Source organism: Rhagoletis pomonella, unplaced genomic scaffold (assembly GCF_013731165.1).
Source record: "Rhagoletis pomonella isolate Grant_MI unplaced genomic scaffold, Rhpom_1.0 Rhpom_scaffold_00006, whole genome shotgun sequence".
NCBI classification, from domain to species: Eukaryota; Metazoa; Arthropoda; class Insecta; order Diptera; family Tephritidae; genus Rhagoletis; species Rhagoletis pomonella.
Genome location: NW_023458560.1, coordinates 37,055,206 through 37,074,163, shown reverse-complemented (window position 1 = coordinate 37,074,163; position 18,958 = coordinate 37,055,206). Strand labels below are relative to the sequence as shown.

The window sequence follows — 18,958 nt, the reverse complement described above, 5'->3', positions numbered from 1 at the left end:
TTATTTAAATAATTCCGTCTAGAATTGATTGCATTTAATACCAGTTCTTTTGGTACGTTGTTGAACAAAGCAGTAACATCCAAAGAGATCAGAATGTATTCGTCTGGAATAGAAATATTTTTAATTTTGTTAAGTAAATCTATGCTATCTTTAACATAGCTTGACGGTTTAAGCAAACTATTAGATAAAATGTCTTGAACAAATCTGGCTACTTTATAAGTCGGGCTTCCTATGCTAGAGACAATAATTCTTAGTGGCCAATTATTCTTGTGAACTTTTGGTAATCCATAACTTCTTGGAATGGAGCCGTCGGTTTCCAAAAGTTTTAAATACATATTTTTATCAATGTATCCCTTCAGAAGCCAACGCTTCAAGAAGCCTTTAACCTGTTCTCTAATCTTGTTAATCGGGTTTTTACTAATTCTCCTATACGTCAACTCATCGGATAGCGCCAAGTTCATTTTATTGAAATAATCAGGCTTATTAATAATGACTAAAGATCCACCTTTGTCTGCATTGGTAACAAAAATATTGTTGTTCCGTTTGTAACAAGTTAAATCCAACCTCTATGACTACAGTACATAAAGTTAACACAGATCATGATTTTGATTGGGAACAGGTCAAACTTTTGGATAGGGAGAAGCATTGGAACAAACTTAATATTTCTGAGATGATTCACATAAAGATTAGTAAAAATACATTGAACCGACAAAGGGATACGGAAAATTTGAACCCTATTTATAATAAACTCCTTACCAATATTCGGTGTTAATTAGTTTACATTTCTCATCGACAACATAAGTTTAGGTATTAGGCGCACAGAAAAGATTGCGCAAAAACGGCACAGCTGTTTACTTTTCTCTTTGTGCTGTATAGTTGGTGTTTTTTGCATTGCTGAACTATGATACATACATGTATGTATCAATATTGCATGCTTGCATTCTTAATTGTTGATGTATCACGGTTGACGCTCTAGTTAGGGACAGAGATAGTATACACACTTATTGTTGTTGTTGTTTTGCTGCCCTTAACTAGTCTAATGTGCCTTTGTTTGGCGTTTAGTTTAATCTTTCTGTTTTTATGTTTGATGCTTCTCTCGCTTCATATATATGTACCTGCTCGTCTTGTTGTAACGAATAGAACTTATAAAACTTTGACATTTGAGTCAATAATTCGCTCGCTGTTCGTTGGAATAATTTCAATTTTTAAATTTATTATGCCGGAAGATTTACAATTGTTACGCGCTACTCCCATAAGAAGTAAGCCTTTTGCTTTTTGCGTGTTTTATATAAAATAGAATATTGTGTGTATAAATTTGTATTAATTGTTTTTATAGACAGGGTAAACATACCGCCTATTTGACCAAGTTGCGGATACATATATGTGTGTATAATACGATGGACAATCCATGGTGCCGCAGCTTAATTTGCGTTAAACACACATATATATATTAGCACAGATTTTTGTAAGTACTCTATGGCTGATAAATATTAGTGCTATGATTATGTGACAAATTTTTTACCTGTTTTAGTATAATTCTGATGAGGGTGCAATATTAGCACCGAAAGCCAAAGAAATAAATTGACATAATACTTATCAATTTGGCTCGTAGATATCGTCTTTGGTTTCATCTTCAAGTTAAAAATAAATTACGTTCCGTTCGCTTTCGTATGTAATAATGCCATTTCGCTTATACGACTGACGTATCACGTAATTTTCTTCCGTATCGTTTTCGATCCGTGCACGGATGTTACGATTCGAGCCCTGCTTTCAGTTTTCATGAGAGTGACACCACGCTTCGCCGTTGAATATTTTTATTCGTAATTTTAGCGCGTTGTTGCCACCTATATATGTAACAATGCCCAAAATGGCTGCGTATGAGTGCCAATTATAGTTTTTGGTTTTAAGAAAAGCCAATAATGGCCAATGCTTGTTACGTGGTAATACGACTACTTGGAATCGTACTTTTAATATAAGGCAACATTATTTGTCATGGTAAAAAAGTCAAACTGCCGAACTGTGTAAACCAATTTAAAGTGTTTTGTAATGGGTTTTATGTATATATGTATGTACGATACGGCAATTTAATATATTTAGTATACTTTATTGAATACTGAGTTTTTTACAAAGTTTAGAAATTTTAAATTCGTGAATTTTGTTGTTGAATAAACTATCATTTTTTAAAACATTAGTTTAATGAAATTAAATTAAAAAAACTTTTCATGCGCGTACATATGTACTTATAAAAATTAATTTCATAATTCATTATTTGAAATTATTTCTTCATTATTTTTTAATTATATTTTATTATTTTCGTTTCATGTTCATAATACAAATTAAATATAAATTTGTAAGAGCGTTTTCTAACACGCGCAAAAAACGACGCACTTTTGTACAATATAGAAAAGTGGCAACTGTTACTCAGCGCGATTCACGAATACCATGACAAAATGAGACTGTATTGGTGTGCCCATCTATGGTTTAAAGCATAAACAGACGGCAGCGTTGATCCGGATTAAGTCCGAGTTAGTCCGGATCAACGCTGCCGTCTGTTTAAGCTTTTAGAAAGCTTCTCAGCGGTCAAAAATATACTATTGTGATTAACATAAAAGAGCGAAATTCATAATAGCGCTATTCTTCATCGAATGAGCGTCATAATATCAAATGAAAATTCGTTCGATCAGTACTTTCGACCACAGGCAAAGATTGAATGCAAATCATAATAGTTAGGCATTAGAAACCAATTGGATTTCAAGGTTAGAATACGATCAGTTATTTCACATTTTTCTCAATATCGAGAACTAAGTGCCTTTTTATAGAGATTGCTGTAATTCTTAACAGTTTGGGTGTGTTCGAGCTGCAATAAATGCGGCAATGCTAATTTTTAAATCACGCAATTAAGGAACGAGTTTGGCAATCCGCCGATCATCACTAGCGAATCAAATGATTCCCAGCATTTCAGTAGATTTCCAATTGAGAATCAGCAACAGCGCATCAAGAAAACAACAAGGTAGCAATATTGTGGTAATTATTACTTTGCTCGAACATATCGTCTTCGTAGAGAAATAAATTAAAATTAGAATCGGCAACAATTTTTTGCTACGTATTTACAAATAATATTTATTTATTTTAGCACTTACTTTTTCGTGTATTTTTCTATTTACCTAATATTCTTTTTTTAAATGTGTATAAATACAAACATTTGTCGTTTTTCTCTTTTCTTTTAATAAATTAATACAGCCCAAATGTAACTAAGTCATTAACTAAAACTATGTAAATGTGAAGGTTAATGAAAATATGAATAGTAAAACAATAATAATATGTAATAATCGATGAGCAGCTATAACACTAAAATAAAAAGCGTTTATAGAATACATATTTTCTTTGTAAACATTCGTATAGCAAGATGACTTTGGATTAAAGTACAAAATTATTACTAATAAATTAAATTTAAAGATGGTTGTTGCTACTCCTTCCAGCTTCAGTATAAAGTAAAAAAACGTGCTACGCATTTTTGCTATCATCCGTCAGCCAACCAGCTACAAGCTCCTTCAAGGCACAGCATTCGTTGCAATCGCAATGGGCCACGTTGTCGGTCCTCTCAGCACGATATCCTCCAGCGCTTCCTTAATTTTAATAAAGCGGCGCTTAAATTCTAAACCACAGCCTTTCGAAAGACGGAAATCCACCAAAATCTTGCCGTCCATCTCAATAATGTACGCCTTGAATACGAGACGCAGTTTCCGCCGATCAATTGTCGATATGGTAACTACACCACCATCGCCCACTTTGCAGGCAAAACCCAAGCGTTCGATGGCCGACACCAGCCGCTTGATGGTATCATCCCAGCGCGTGGTAACAAAGAAGCGTGTCATGCGACGCACCAAACGATGAAAGACATTCTGCGAAGCCGATTGTGTTTGATTCATTTGGGTGCATACCAACAGATCGTCCAGCAGGGCTGGTTGTGAGAAACAGAAATTAAAGCGTGCTTCATGTGCAGCGTTGTTGTTGTTTTTGGCGCCACGAGGTGCACTGCACACATCCGTCAGATTTATAGGCATCGTGGGCATGGGTTGTGAACAATAATTGCGCGATATTGTATCGTCGACAAAGTGATTGTTGAGTCGATGGTTGCTTGAATGTTGGCGCGGTCGTTTGGCTTTCGGCGAGTGGATGTCGAGTGTGGCCGCCGAGTCGACGAGATCGTGCGAGTGTTCTGGTGAAAAAGAAGATGTGTAAAGGAAAATTACTTGTGTTGAAGTGCAGAAGAGTTAATAAATTACTTGATAACAAAAATTACACTTAAAACAAAAAAAGCATGCTTACGATACACAAAACACTTTTGCGAAAGAAAACTTAAAAACTTAATTGAATGCATTTGAACTGAAAACGCAAAAATCATTTGGTTTTTGGTAATAAAGCTCTATGGATTTCATGTTTGTCTACCATACAGCTAAAATCACCAAAGAACAAATAATATGCAAATGAAAATAAAATGCAAATATAAAATAAACGCAACACAAAAGCACAAATAATATATATACATATTTTTTATATAAAAAATATAGATTGGAATTTTCCACTTCCACAAAACATATGAACTCGTAATTTTCACTTCTATTTACTTCGAACCAATTTTTTTTAATAAAACAAAATTAAAATTTAAATATGCCAGATTCACTTTTAAACGATGATTTTGTAAAAAACAATTTTTAAGTTTTTTTATTCAATATTTTTCATTTAGTATTGTCTTTTTATATTTATTATTTTTGTTTTTTTTTCGTTTTTTATTCCTACGTGTTTGTTTCCTATTTATTTGTTTTATGTTAATAAATTTTTTATTCATTTTATTAATTTTTTGAATTTTTCATATAACTTATTTTTTATTTCTTTTTCTGGCTTTATTTTTTATTAATTTTGTATTAATTTTTATTGTTTTATTTTTAACTGACTTCATAAAAAGGAGAAAGGATCGGATTTATTTTTTAGGTATGTAACCGGATAACTTTGGACCACGTGGACCGTTTACGATTATTTTTTGTATAGGGGGTGGCGCCATACTAATTCTGTGCTCCTAAATTTTTATATGAGCATTGACGTCGGTTGCATTTTTTGCTTAAAAATGACTTGTATTTATTTTTAATACTTTCTATTTTTCTTGTTGTATTGTTTATTATTAATTGCTTTGTTTTATTATTTATTGATTTTTCGTGCTTCACATCTTATTTTTTAGTGATTCACTTTTAATCTTTTGTTTGTTTCTTCCTCTTCTGAATTTCACTGATTTTAAACTTTAAACTTTTTACCAAGTCGTCCGAGTTTTTCCCAAACATTCTTTTATTTTCTTTGGCTTGGTTTAGGTTTATTCAATTTCTAATTTTTACATTTTTTTTTTAATTGTCATCATTATTCTTTTAATTTTTACTATTTGTGTTTAATTATAATTTTATAAACTAAGATTTTTTATCTTCTCTTTTTTCGGTTTAGAAATTATTTATATTTTTACCGATTTTTTTTTTTTTATAATTTTTTCCTATTTCGATATTTTAAATTTTGAGCATTCTTTCGAGATTGCGATATTTTACTTTTCATAATTTCGTTTTTTTTTTACTCTTTCCCCAATCAACTCTTGTTTACTATCCTCTACGAGTTTCAACGAAGTTGAAGCAGTCTCTTCAATGCTTTGGTAATCTAGCTTTATGAAGTAGTCAAATCTATCATACAGCTAAAGCGCCAAAGCGATGAAAAGCTGCCAGTTGGCGACCGACGAAAGAAAGCTTTTTTCATGGTGAAAGCTAGGAAAGTATGTGTCGCCTAAAATTATGCGCGATTTAGAGCTTTCAACTAACAGCACAGTAAAGCAAATGTAACATTAGGAAGGCAAAAAACCAACTGGGTGAAATATGCGTAGACTTATTAAAGCGCTAAAAAAAAGTCATTAAATAAAAGCCATGGAAATTTTATTCAAATTCACTCAAAAATTTCACTGAAACCACTATAAAACACTTCCTAACTCCATCGTCGTCTATCGCCGTTATTCCAGAAACTTTTATTAAGGCACAAAGTAACCCTCAACGCTAAGTAACAATGCATACTTGAGAGTCACTAAGTACCTGGACAAATGTTTCTGAGCTGTAGTGTGGAAGTGGGTGCAAAATGTGGTGTCTGCTTGGAGCTTTATTTAAGCTTGCACTGGTGGAGTCTTTTAGGCATTTAAGCACGCACAACCAGGGTACGAAAATAAACTGTACAAAACAATTCCCATTTGCTCATCGATCATCATATCATTTGTGGTTTTGTACAGTTTTGTACATAGTCAGAAACAAATTGTAAGATTCACTGTCATTTTCCCCAACGAGAAACGTTTGCTCTTCGTTTGTGACAATTGTACCATATTGTACGTTTTATGTGTATGCAAACGTTTCAATTACGTGAAAAATATTTTTTTTCTGTAAATTTTCATATGCAATTCAATTAAAAAACATTTTTTTTTTATTCATTGCAGCCATTCGTTTTTTGTATTTAGTTATTGCATATATGTACATACATACATATATTTTTCTCTGCACGATTCATTTCGTTTGTTGTTTCGTATGTAACTACTACCTACTGTAGTGTACTATCGCCAAAGTGAACTCAGCCGTTTTGTTTTCGTATTGTACCGAACTGTTAAAGTAATAAACGAAACGAAATAGTAACGTACAATATAGTTTATTTTCGTACACTGCGCACAACTATGATGTTATAACTGCACTGTTTTTTTTATTCTTATTTACAAATTTATGTGCACTAATAAATAAATAAATGATGCCACATCAATTCGTACTTACCATTTTCATTGAATTGCATGTTACACCATTTATCGTCGACGATTTTGTCGAGTGTCAGTCGATATGTGGGATTTGTGGCTAATACTTTGCGTAGCAACGATATCGCCAGCGTGTCCAATTTACTCCATGGCGTTTGTGTTGACCAGCGTTCATTTTCAGTCCAATTTTTGAATTCTTGACAATTAGTAGAAGGTTGATCCCAGGCCAGTTCTGTAGTTGAAAATTGAAAGATGATCGAGTTGTTAAAATCTTTAAACGAGTTTTTTTCCACTTAGTAAACTATTTATTAAATTCTATACTTAACTAGCGTTCCGAAGAGTGTCTCATTATGAAACTCTCATATGATTAACAAAATATGTATGTAGTAGAACATTTTAGTTTTAATTTATTTTTTGATGCAGAAATGCATCTAGATGCTCTAGGAGCATTTCTCAAGCAAAATGCAAATTTTTTAAAAATAAAATTCGCTTATTGATTTTTTTGACGTGCAGGGCTCAATTTATGTTTGACACGTTCGTCTATGATAAATATGTCGTCTTTTTAAGTTGCACATTATTAGGCGCATTATTCCTTTTAAAGGTTATGGGCACCGGAATATATTAACGCGGAAATTTGTACTCGAGGAGTATTTTTTTTTTAGGTTTTTTTTAATTTTCTAATATTTTTTAATTTTGCTTTTTATTTCTTTTATCGTATTTAAATTTTTATTCTATCTTATTTTTCGTTGTGTTTTTTGTTTATTTTATCTCATTTTGATTCTTATTTTTTAATGTACTTTGTTTTATTCTTTATTTATTTTGTTTTATTCTTCATTTATTTTATTTTATTATTATTATATTATTACTTTAGATTTTTTTTTTTAATTTTTTACTCTTGTGTTTTATTTCTTCGGTTTTTATTTTATTTTATCTTATTTAATTTAATTTTTTTTTGTTTTATTTTATCTTATTCAAATTTTTATTTCTTATTTTATAATATTGAAGTTTTTATTTTTTCTTTTCTTTTATCTTGTTGATGTTTTTTTTGTTTTATTTTATCTTAATTAATTCTCAATCTTTTTTTGTTTCATTTTATCTTATTTTGATTCTTATTTGTTTCATTTTATTCTCTTTTACTCTGGTTTATTCTTTATTTATTTTGTTTTATTCTTTCTTTATTTTTAACGGACTTCAAAGGTTATCAATTCGTAGGAATATTTTTTTTTATGTATGTTACCGCATAATTTTTTTTTCATCGAAAAGTGACACAATAGTTGTCACATACTAATTTGGTTCATGAAAAAATTAACGGTACTCCCTAAATTTTTATATGTGAATGGAGGTCGGTGTTATTGGGTAAAAATTACTTGTATTTTATTATTTTTTATTGTAGGATTTTAAATTTTTTATTTTTGAATTTCGTTTTTTGTTTATTTTTTGGTTTTTTATTTCTACTTTAATTTCATTTATTTTTATTTTTCTTTTACTATAACTATATATTTTAGGTACATTATCATTTACAAAAGTTTATGGGTATCAAAATATGTTAACGGGAAACATATTTATATTTTTTGTCGTTTTTTAATTATCTAATATTTTTACTTTTTTATTTAAATTTTTGATATTTCGTTTTTATTTATTTGTTTATCTTATTTAAATTATTTTTTTATGTAATTGTATTCCTTTTTATTTTGCTTTATTCTTTATTTTATTTAATGCTTTATTTATTTTATACTTTTTTCATTTACATATTTTATTTTATTATTTTTGTTTTATTTTATTATTTCTGATTTTAATTTAACCTCTTCCTTTTTTATATTTTGTATCCCTTTTTATTTTTACTTCTCTTAAATTTGTAATTTTTTAATTTATTATTATTATTATTATTATTATATAGAAAGAAAGTGATCAATCATATTATTTTTAATCTATTGCTTAATTTTTTCATTACTCATACTTATTTTTAATATTTTTCTTAATTATTTCATTTTATTAACATTTGTTTTTAATTTTTTTTTTCGTTTAATTTAGTTTGGTTTTTTGTTTCAATTATTAGTTTTTGATTAGCTTTTATATTTTATATACTTTTTAATATTTTGTTTAATTTTTAGCTTTTTGTCAGGCTACGAGTAAAATAACAGGCGGCATTGATCACCAAAGACTTACGCCCAAATTCATAAAAAAAACGACTTTAAATGCTTTATAAATTGAAAATTTGTATGAACATGTCACTTATAAAGTTCTTTAAACCTATTTTAACTTTTATGAATAAGGCCATTAAATTATAATCTCAGAACTATAGTTTGCTAAATTTATTTACGATTATAACGATTAATATAACCTCTTTTTTCTGATCAGATATTTATGTATTAATTTTAGACACATTATCTTAAAATATTGCCAATTTCTTAAATATAATCATCGTCATTTCTTTTAAGCGAACAAGTGTTGCAAGTCAAACACAGCTGATAAAACATATTTTCACATTTCACATTTTGCAAAAGAAAAAAATATAATAATTTAAAACATTAGCGCAAAGTGTGCAAACGTAGCACTTGATGTAAATATGCATAAAAATAAATGAAAAAAGAGCAAACATAACGGTAACGGCAATAAAAAAGGTAAATACAAAAATATTATAGTAAGTACAAAAACGAGCATTCAAGCGATAAAGAACGAACGAACAACAAACGAACAAATTAACAGAAAAAAATAACGAGAACGAACGAAAACGAAACAAAACGAAAAAATGTGCAGCAAGCAATTTAAGCTGGAGCTTTGGTATAAAAGCTTTAGATGATAGCAAATTAAAAAATCTACAGCTAGAATACCAAAGACACAGCAAAAATGATTTGATTAATTGATTGATTCGTCGATTGATAGGCTGGGCTGGTCGATTGGTTGGTTGGTTGGTTGGTCGGTCGGTCGATTGATTGGCTGATTGATTGATTATGAGTTTAATGGTGCACCAAATTTTAAACATAAGCTTAGAATTAAATCTAAATTCTTATCCAAACAATAAACTACATAGATACATATTCGCAAGCGAATATGTGAGCCGCGATAACTTCTTTTACAAGACACGCATAAAACACATAACGAAAATTTAATTCGACAAGCGCGAGCGGAAAGAAATGAAAACTCGAGGGCGATGTGCGAGTACCACACTTGTGGCGATAATCAACGCGGCGAGCCAGAGATTCAAACATACAAAGCAAAAAAAAAAAACGCAAAAAACTGCACCCAAAACAAGTGCAGCGGCGAGGAAATCGAGGCAAATAATAAAAATGTGTTCCGACTTGATTGATGAGGATGCGCGGATGTGTCGACTAACGAGTTGGACGGATATTGATACTAGAATGCGTGAGCGAGTGCAAGGGTGAATGGATGTGAAATAAGCTGGGCGTGTCACCCAGCGAACCGTGCACTATGTATGTATGTATGTATATAAAGCACAAAAACAAAAGGATAATATGTGAATGTAAAAATTTCACATTTTTTTGCAAGGATATTTGTCGGGCGTTGAATGCTGCGCGTCGCGTTGTTAGCCTGTTGCGGCAGGGCGAACATTTATAGCAAACGAAATAAGCGAAAAATGCAAAACGAATGACCGAATTTATGTACATACGTATTAACGCTGTATGAATACGAGGAAGTAATCTAAATACATATGTATATATAAACACACTATGCATAGAAAAATGCTATAAAAACATGTATTCAATCAAAATATAATGTATCATCTGTGTGTTTATTTGCGTGACCAGTTTGTATTAGGAATGTTGTGCGATATTTTTAATACCAGAACATTGCTAAATTAAAAAAAAATAACTTTTGCACTAAGCGAGTTTCCAACTGCTCGAGGTGTAAGCAATCTGTTGCAATTGTTTGTGTGTTGTATACAGTTCGCAACAGCTGTAGTTGAGTGATATTAGTTTTTGGTTTTACTTACCACCAGCCAGCATTGTGACCAGTATAATTCCGCAGGACCAGAGATCGGCGGGTTGCGCATGGTAGGGCTTAACGAGCACTTCAGGCGCCACATACGGCAGTGTGCCACAACGGGTGTCCAATAGACGTTCTTTACCCTTATATCTGCGGTGGTAATATTAACAAAAAATAAGAAAATAAGATGTACCGAGATGAGTAATTGATTTTAGTAAATATGCAGAATGCACTCAGGTTACTGAATGTCTGGCTAACACTATGGGCAGGTTAAACATCGTCATTGACGTGAACGACTCCATAAAACATAACAGAGAGTCGATAACTATGTTTAACCTCTAGTTACTGTTAACCAGACATTAAGTAACCGGCTCTAAGGGCTGATAAGATAAATTATTGATATAAATTGCAATATCTTCATTGCATCTTGAGTTTATCAAATTCCGTTTGAAAACCTCTTAACTCTGTAAATCTTTGACTGAAGTTTTAAAATTTGTATAAAATATTTTTCAAGTATTGAAATTTTCAGTTTTTTAAGATTATGGAAATCATTATTAATATGCAATTTTCTTTATCAATGCGGAATTTCGTTATAGATTTCTTAATAAAATTAAAATTTTTTACTTAAGCTAAAATCTTTTCTTTTTTATAACTTTATTTTCATTTTTAAGCACACATCTTCCTTTTTAAACTTTTACTATTTTTTTAAATTTTAAACAATTTTTATTTTCTTAACTTTTATTTTTAATTTTTTTTATTTAATGTGCTTAAATTTTTTGTATTTTATCTTTTTACTTTTTTATTTATGCAATGTTTTATAAGTAAAATTTTTTTAAACTTGATTTTAATTTTTTAACTTTATTTAAATCCGTTTAACTTTATTTTACTTGCTTTAACTTTATTTTAATTTTGTAGAGATTAAATCCAACTTATTTTTTTAACTTAGTTTTATTATCTTTTTTTTTGGTAATTTTGTGTTAGTTAACGATATGTATGTATGTATGTAAGTTAAAGTTGTTTTTCCGCAAAAATGTTCATTAAAAACGACCTCAGTCAAACTCAATAAAATTCTAAATATAAAACTTTTTAATTCACTTCTACTTTTTTAATATATTTATTTATAAAAAATTTTATTAGCGGTTACTTTTTTAATAAGCTTTTTATATTTGTATTTTTTAAGTTTCAACCGACTTCAAAAAGGGAGGAGGTTATCAATTCGTCGGAACTTGTTTTTTTATGTATGTTACCGCATACCTTTCGACCACGTTAACCGAATTCTTTTTTTTAAAGGAGGTGGTCCCATACTAATTTGGTTTAGATCCGTTCATTGAATCATGAAGAAATCAACAGAATTCTTAAATTTTATATGAGAATTGAAGTCGGTTTTGTTTTTATTTGTTTAAAAATTGCTTGTTTAAATTGCTTTTAATTTATTTTTTTTTTTCATTTTCTAATTGTTTTAAATTTTATTCAAATATGCCTCTAGTTCCTTTTTTAATTAGTATGTTTTTATTATTCTTTTATTTTTATTTGTTGCTTTTTTGATATATTTTAGTTCTTTTTATGTAAGAATTAGTTATGTTTTTACTTATTTATTTTATTTTTTTATTTCCTGCGTGTAATCTTCATTCGTTCGTAAAATAAATTGCTAAGTAAATTAAATTGTTGTACCTAATACCTAAACATGGTTGCCATGCCAAAGTCCGATATTTTGATATTATCATGTTCGTCTAGTAATAAATTTTCCGGCTTCAAGTCACGATGCGCTATACCATGCTGATGTAGGTATTGTACGCCGGAGAGCAGTTGGAGGAAGTATCTTTGCGCTTCGTGTTGTGGCATGCCGAGATCGGGTTCTGAAATAAAAAAATAAACGAAAATTGAATCTTATGTTGATTTTTGGAATCAATGAATGCATACAAAAGAGATAATTACTTCCAGCCTATTAAAACAGTGTAGAGCGTAGAGCTTTAGACTACAGACAAATAATTGTGTTGATCTTGATGCCGTGGGGTCGTAGCTATCAAGACAAGACAACGAAAGCCTTTGCGTTATAATAATCAAAGGTAAGATGGTATCCAAACCTGCAAGATCTGAAAGAATTTCCAGCCTTCTGCGTACAACTGACTCGAATTATACATATCTGTGTTCGTATGGAAAAGTAGCTTATGTCGAAAGGCCGGCTTTAGTATAATGCGGCATTCCCTTTATTTTTTAAACGACAAGGAATTTTTTGATGAGACTTAAAAAGAATATTGACTTGCTAGTATCGGAACTATTTCTTGCACGTTTATTTGCTAAAAGTTGTTTAACGGCTTAGCGCCCGTAAGTCATTCGCAATCGTATGCTGCGAATGCCGATTTTTACTAAAGCCAACCTTTCGACATAAGCTACTTTTCCATACGAACACAGATATAACTTTTTGTAGATATTTCAATCACTTTAATTCGGTTGGTATCGAATGGGAGGTACACTAGGCTTTTACCTGAAAATTAAGTGTCAAATTACTGGTAGGGATTTTTTTTTTGGCGCCTAAAACCACATCAGATCTTAGCGAATACGTTTAACGCCAAGATTTATGTAGCAACCACATGCTATTTATAAAACTACATACCCAAAATTTTTCAAAAAAAATCTGATTGAAAAGTTCGAAATTTTTGGGGGATCTCGGTAAAAATTTGTTGATTTTTTATAATTTTTGTACAAAGTTTGAAAGGCGGATTTATATGGTGCGTCTTATATAATGCGCTAGACTTTTATAAAAAAATATTAAACATCGAATAAACAAAAGTAATATAGCCAAAACTGGTCAAAATAAAAAGTTTCTATTATTTCTTCAACCACTGTATGTATGTACATACAGTATCGGTTATATCAATAGCACCACCATTCCAAATACAGTTTATTCTCTAATAAAACTCATATAAACCCAAGTTTAAAATTTTTAAAAGACTACCAAAAAACGCGACATATTTTTCACCCAAATTTTAAGCTTTTTTCTCAGAAGTGTTAGAATTTTTTCGAGTACACAGTTTTATAGCCCATTCAATTTTAGTCCAATAATGTGCTAAAAATTACCGTTGATTTTTTAGAATCTTTTTCGGCGGAGGTGTTGGAGTTTCTTCCATATAAAAATGAATTGTGTTTATTCGTTATATGAAAGCAAATGGTACAAAAAAAATTCTAAAATATTAACGGTAATTTTTAGCGACTTGAAACTTGCCCATTATAAGACTGAAATTGAATTGGCTATAAAACTGCGTACTCGAAAAAATTCTAACGCTTCTGAGAAAAAAATGAAATTTGGGTTAACATTTGTTGCGTTTTTTTGTAGCCTTTTAAAAAGTTTCAAACCTGGTTTTATATTAGTTTTGTTAGAAAATGAACTGTATTTTAATTTAAAACTCTTAAAAATAAATAATTAAACACAAGTGGCAAACAATAGCATTGGGCTATTGATATGACCGATACCGTATATTCACAAAAACTGGAAGGAAAGGTGCATTCCATCGTTTTATTCGCAGACGGTTACCTCCATTCTATAGATTTTCTTTAGATTCCGCTCAATCGAAATATCGAACTCATTCTTACCGCTTATTCATACAGATTAATTCCCAGGCAACTTATCCTCAAGCCGCAGCAGCGTGCGTGTAACATTGTGTTTGGCCAATACATGTATAACATAAAAAATAATGCCAACAAATTAATGACACACGCCGCAATTGCCAAAAATCTTGGCACATGATTTAACAGCAATATTTGTAAGAGTGCGCCGGTACGCGCTTTCAAATGACGCAACGAGGTAAGGAGCTCCAAAGGCATTTTGTAAAGCCGTACATGCGTACGAAACAAAAAAAAATAATTTTGGTAGCTATGTAAATGTCGTTGAGCGTTACACGGCATATATAAACACTTTTCCACTTTCTTAGAACACGTTTTGCTTGCACATTGTAGACACAACGAATAAATCACTGAGATCCAAGATTTATTATGAACGTCTTCGAATGACGTTCACCGAGGCACTGCAGACGAAAGGTAGAGTAGAGGGAAAGACGACGACGTTGTCAGAGGAAAAATTAGCAGGTAGTTTAGCTCCTGGTTAAACTCACACATCCATATTTACAAGTGTTAAAACAATAGTTGAAGGATGATTTGCAACTTCCAGAGCACAGCTGAAAATTTACAACAATACAAAGAAGGCCTTAGGGGCAGGATAAACTAACTGGAGAAAATACATTCGTACATATGCAGTGGATGGATTGTGTAATGGAAATTTAGAGCGAGCGGTGTGTAAGGAAAAAATAGCTATATGTACATAGTAATTTAACTTCGAAAATGTGAGTCTGTGCTACAACAACTATTGGCGACAAATTACCAGGTAGGCAAGACTAACAACATTGTTGTAGTTGAGCGGAGATGTGGTGTTACCGTACGTAGAGCACAGGTAAAACGATATTTAGGGGATAAATCAGTAGTAGTGTAGTGAAGCAGATGCGGCAAAGCAGATAAATCATTAAGAAGCAATGAGATGCATAACTAAGATTACATCCGAATAAGTAACCCAGTGAGCAGTGAGTTTACGTTTACATACATTCAGGCAGGTTCTGCAATTCACTTCCTTGTAAATTTTAACCAAAGCCAATTTGAATTCATATTGCAAGAGGTTGAAATTCGGAAATGAATTGCAGAAACTGCGTGAATATTTTTTCATACCACGGATGTCAGCAGGGTTGCGAACATTATTTTGCGCTTCGATTACATACATATATATCTATTTGAAGTTTTTGCATCTCTGGCAAATTATTTTGCGTGTATCTTAAGACAGACCGCAAGTTAAAGGACCAGACAGACACAATACCGAAGAGAGTAGAAAATTTATTGATTCTTTCGAGAGATGTATTTTGGAGCGAACGCCATCTTCAGTGACAGTGAACGAAAAATGCCATTGTTTTTTATACCCGTGCGCACTGATGCATGGGTACTATAACTTTTTTCGCATAACGGTTGTCTGTAACAGCCTAAAGGAATCGAGATAGATATGGACAAATGCATAATACATAAATGATTGGAATGAAAAGAGAAGTCGATTAAGCCATGTCTGTCTGTCTGTCCGTCTGTCCGTGTACACGATAACTGGAGCAAAAATTTACATATCTCAACGAAATTTGGTAAATAGGTTGCCCTTTATCCAAGGTAGGTTGCAATTGAAAATGGGCGTAATCGGACTGTAACCACGCCCCTTTCTCATATAATGATATTTTCGAAAAATGCAAAAACCATGATATTTCAGTTAATATTTGATCCAAATTGTTGAAAATTAGTATGTGAAGTAGAATTTTAGTGCAAAATAATATTACTATGAGTAGTACTCTTTTCGTAACGGCGACGGTGTATTCAATTTTCCACCTAGGATCCTTAAACGGAGGTTGTGTAGTGTTATAAGTCTCGTTTATCTCTAGCTCAGAGCCATATCTGACCATCTCATCAGCTGCTTGATGTATGTATTTGTTTCAAGAGCATACAAATTCTTCCATACATTATTGGGTTTCTACAGTTGCAACGTGGGACGTTCCAGCAAATAGTGACGCTGGATGGCCAACACTGACCATTTCTTTCGACGCCGTTGCCTATCGAAGATAGTAGCTTTTCTGCAACAAAGCTATTTAGTAGAAGGCTACGAGGCGCTGCAGTCAATTGGCAGGCAAGAAGAGAAATAAGAATTTTTAAAGGTTTTATTACTGGCCACTGTATGGTAATGAAACACTTGTCAAATATTGGAGTGGTTAACTCTGATCACTTTAGGTTGTTCAAAGAAAAACAAGAAACAGCAGAGCACACTATGCGCCATTGTGAAGACCTCACTAGGACCAGACTTCACTTCACAGTTGTAGCACTCCCATCTTCGGCCATCGAAAACACCGTCAGAAACTAGATAATTATGACTGGGAGGCTGCGAGGGTTGCAGGCGGACAGCAATCTCTGAGCGTCCTGAAAGGTATTTGCTTTCATTGAGCAGATGGTACATTGGACAACTTGTGGGACTGTAGACTGGACACGTCAGGTGCCTTTGCAAGGATTAGGTATAATGCTTTTGGCAGCGATATATTGAGAGAACTCTTTAACGCCAAGAATCTGCTCCGATTTATTCGTAGATCGTGTAGATTTAAAACAGATAAAAAGGGAATGCGAAAACAGTACAATGGAGCTGAGTAAGAACACCTTGACCTAACTTATCGGTTCTTTCAACTTGACCTAAACTATCAAAGTTCGAGGTTAGAGATAAAATAGATCTCAATCCTCATAGATTACGAGATGTCAATTGTTTATGGGTATCAGCGAATGCGGAATGTGTGCTTATGTAACATACATATAACAAATTTACATTTCAAATCTCTGCTTGGGTAAAATAATTGAGTTGGCTCACCTTGAAGATGACGCTGCATTCTGATGTGTGTATGTGTGTATGTATAGGGTTCATACTTTAGCTTATGGGTTGGTTCAGCTTGTTACGGCAACAGCAAGTTAATTACCAAAAGGATACATACATACATACCTATCTATGCATGTGTGTGCCGCATGTGACTGCTTGGCCATTAGTGTTTCAAATGTGAATATATTCAAAGCCAAGCCAAGAAAACAGAATTATTCAATAGAGTGAACGGTTGAAATTGAAGAAAAAATAAGCAGCTAATGGGACAAAGAAAAGTCGAGTAGGAGGAAGGTAAAAAAGGGTAAGAATACCAGTTCCCAATGCAACACACATATCACATATCTTCACCTATGTATGTACATTAGACTGCATCACCAAAAAAAGTTGCAGTTTTTCCGCCAGGATTACAAAATCTATTATATTTTAAGACGTCCACCAAAATATTTCGCAAAAATATTAAGATTTAAGTGAGCTGGACCGATTTGAAAATACCTCCAATTTTTATGAATAAAAATAGTTTCTTAGAGAAGTTTTTGAAAAAAGTCCCCTCAGATGACAAAACAGATTAAACTTAAAAAATCTGCATAAAAATATTTAAAAATCTTTTCAACGGAATCGTAAGAATGAGATTTTTGATGCTGTTTTTTTTACTTTTTTCAAAGATTGATTTACGAAAAACTTGAATAACTGGGCCAAAATTATTCTGATTTAGACTTATGGGATCTCAGTAGAAAGGTATTTTCACACTGTTTTTATTTCTGTGCGAAAAAGAGTCATTCGGTCACCATTTTTTTTTTTAAACACCAACACATCTTAATTCAACTTTAAATGACGTTCGTTCATCCTACCTTTCTCTTTCATCCTTTGAATGAGTTTATTAGCAAATAAATAGAAAGGGTGAGAAAATACCTTTCCAATGACACCTCTTAAGTCTAAATCGGAAGAGTTTAGGTTCAGTTATTCAAGTTTTTCTTATACCAATCTTTGAAAAAAGTTAGAAAACAGCTTCAAAAATCTCATCATTACGATTCCGCTCAATTTTTTATTTTTTTTTTAATTTTTTAAAAATATTTTTATGCTAATTTTTTTAGATTGAACCGTTTTGTCATTTGAGGGAGTTTAAAAAAAAAATCTTTAAGAAACTATTTTTATTCATAAAAATCTCCATTTTTGGAGGTATTTTCAAATCGGTCCAGCTCACTTCAATCTTAACATTTTTCCGAAATATTTTGGTGGACGTCTTAAAATATAATAGATTTTATAATTCCAATGGAAAAATAGTACTGATTTTTTTTTTTGTATGGGGAGTGATGCAGTCTAATGTACATATGTACATACATACATATGTACGTAGGCATGCATGCAAAGGACTTTTTAACGAGTGTATTTATAGCCACAATCTCAATACGTTGATTTACCTGTAGAACAGACCAAAACAGCGAACGTTACGTTTGAGTACTTATACGTACATATGTGTGTATGTATGTGCGCACATTTAAAATATGTAGTTAGTAGGTAGTAGAAGTGGAAACAGCCGAGTGTGCTCACAGCGAACTCCAGCGTAGAGAAATGCATCTTTAAGTGCACTCACGAATTATGAGGATCACAAGGAACCGATTTTACTGCTGGGACATTTATGAAGATCATAAGGAAGCAATTATACTGCTGGGAGATTAGAGACAAACAGATAGGTATATGCACAGGCAATGAGCGGGAGCAAGCGTCAAGGTATGATAAACCACTAGTACATAGCTAAATGCATACGTACATAA

General features: G+C 31.8%; 2 protein-coding genes across 2 annotated transcripts in view; one reads left to right on the top strand and one right to left on the bottom strand.

Moving 5' to 3' along the window:
• LOC118740683 (bone morphogenetic protein receptor type-1B-like) overlaps positions 1 to 18,958 on the top strand; it is a 740,115-nt gene that overhangs the window by 300,466 nt on the left and 420,691 nt on the right. The window lies entirely within an intron of this gene.
• LOC118740687 (serine/threonine-protein kinase grp-like) lies at positions 3,143 to 12,635 on the bottom strand. Its single transcript, XM_036472322.1, has 4 exons — positions 12,435 to 12,635; positions 10,764 to 10,906; positions 6,834 to 7,043; positions 3,143 to 4,219 (listed from the first exon to the last, which is right to left on the bottom strand). Exons 1-4 carry the CDS (start codon positions 12,596 to 12,598, stop codon positions 3,552 to 3,554), a joined length of 1,185 nt encoding a protein of 394 aa, XP_036328215.1. The 5' UTR covers positions 12,599 to 12,635; the 3' UTR covers positions 3,143 to 3,551.

Bases quoted from the DNA above. Each gene is read 5' to 3' on its own strand.
- LOC118740687 (XM_036472322.1), bottom strand. From the start codon at position 12,598: ATGCCACAACACGAAGCGCAAAGATACTTCCTCCAACTGCTCTCCGGC. The intron at 7,044-10,763 runs GTAAGTAAAACC...TTTCAACTACAG, and splicing joins GGTCACAATGCTGGCTGGTG to AACTGGCCTGGGATCAACCT. The intron at 4,220-6,833 runs GTAAGTACGAAT...CTTTTTCACCAG, and splicing joins CATGCAATTCAATGAAAATG to AACACTCGCACGATCTCGTC.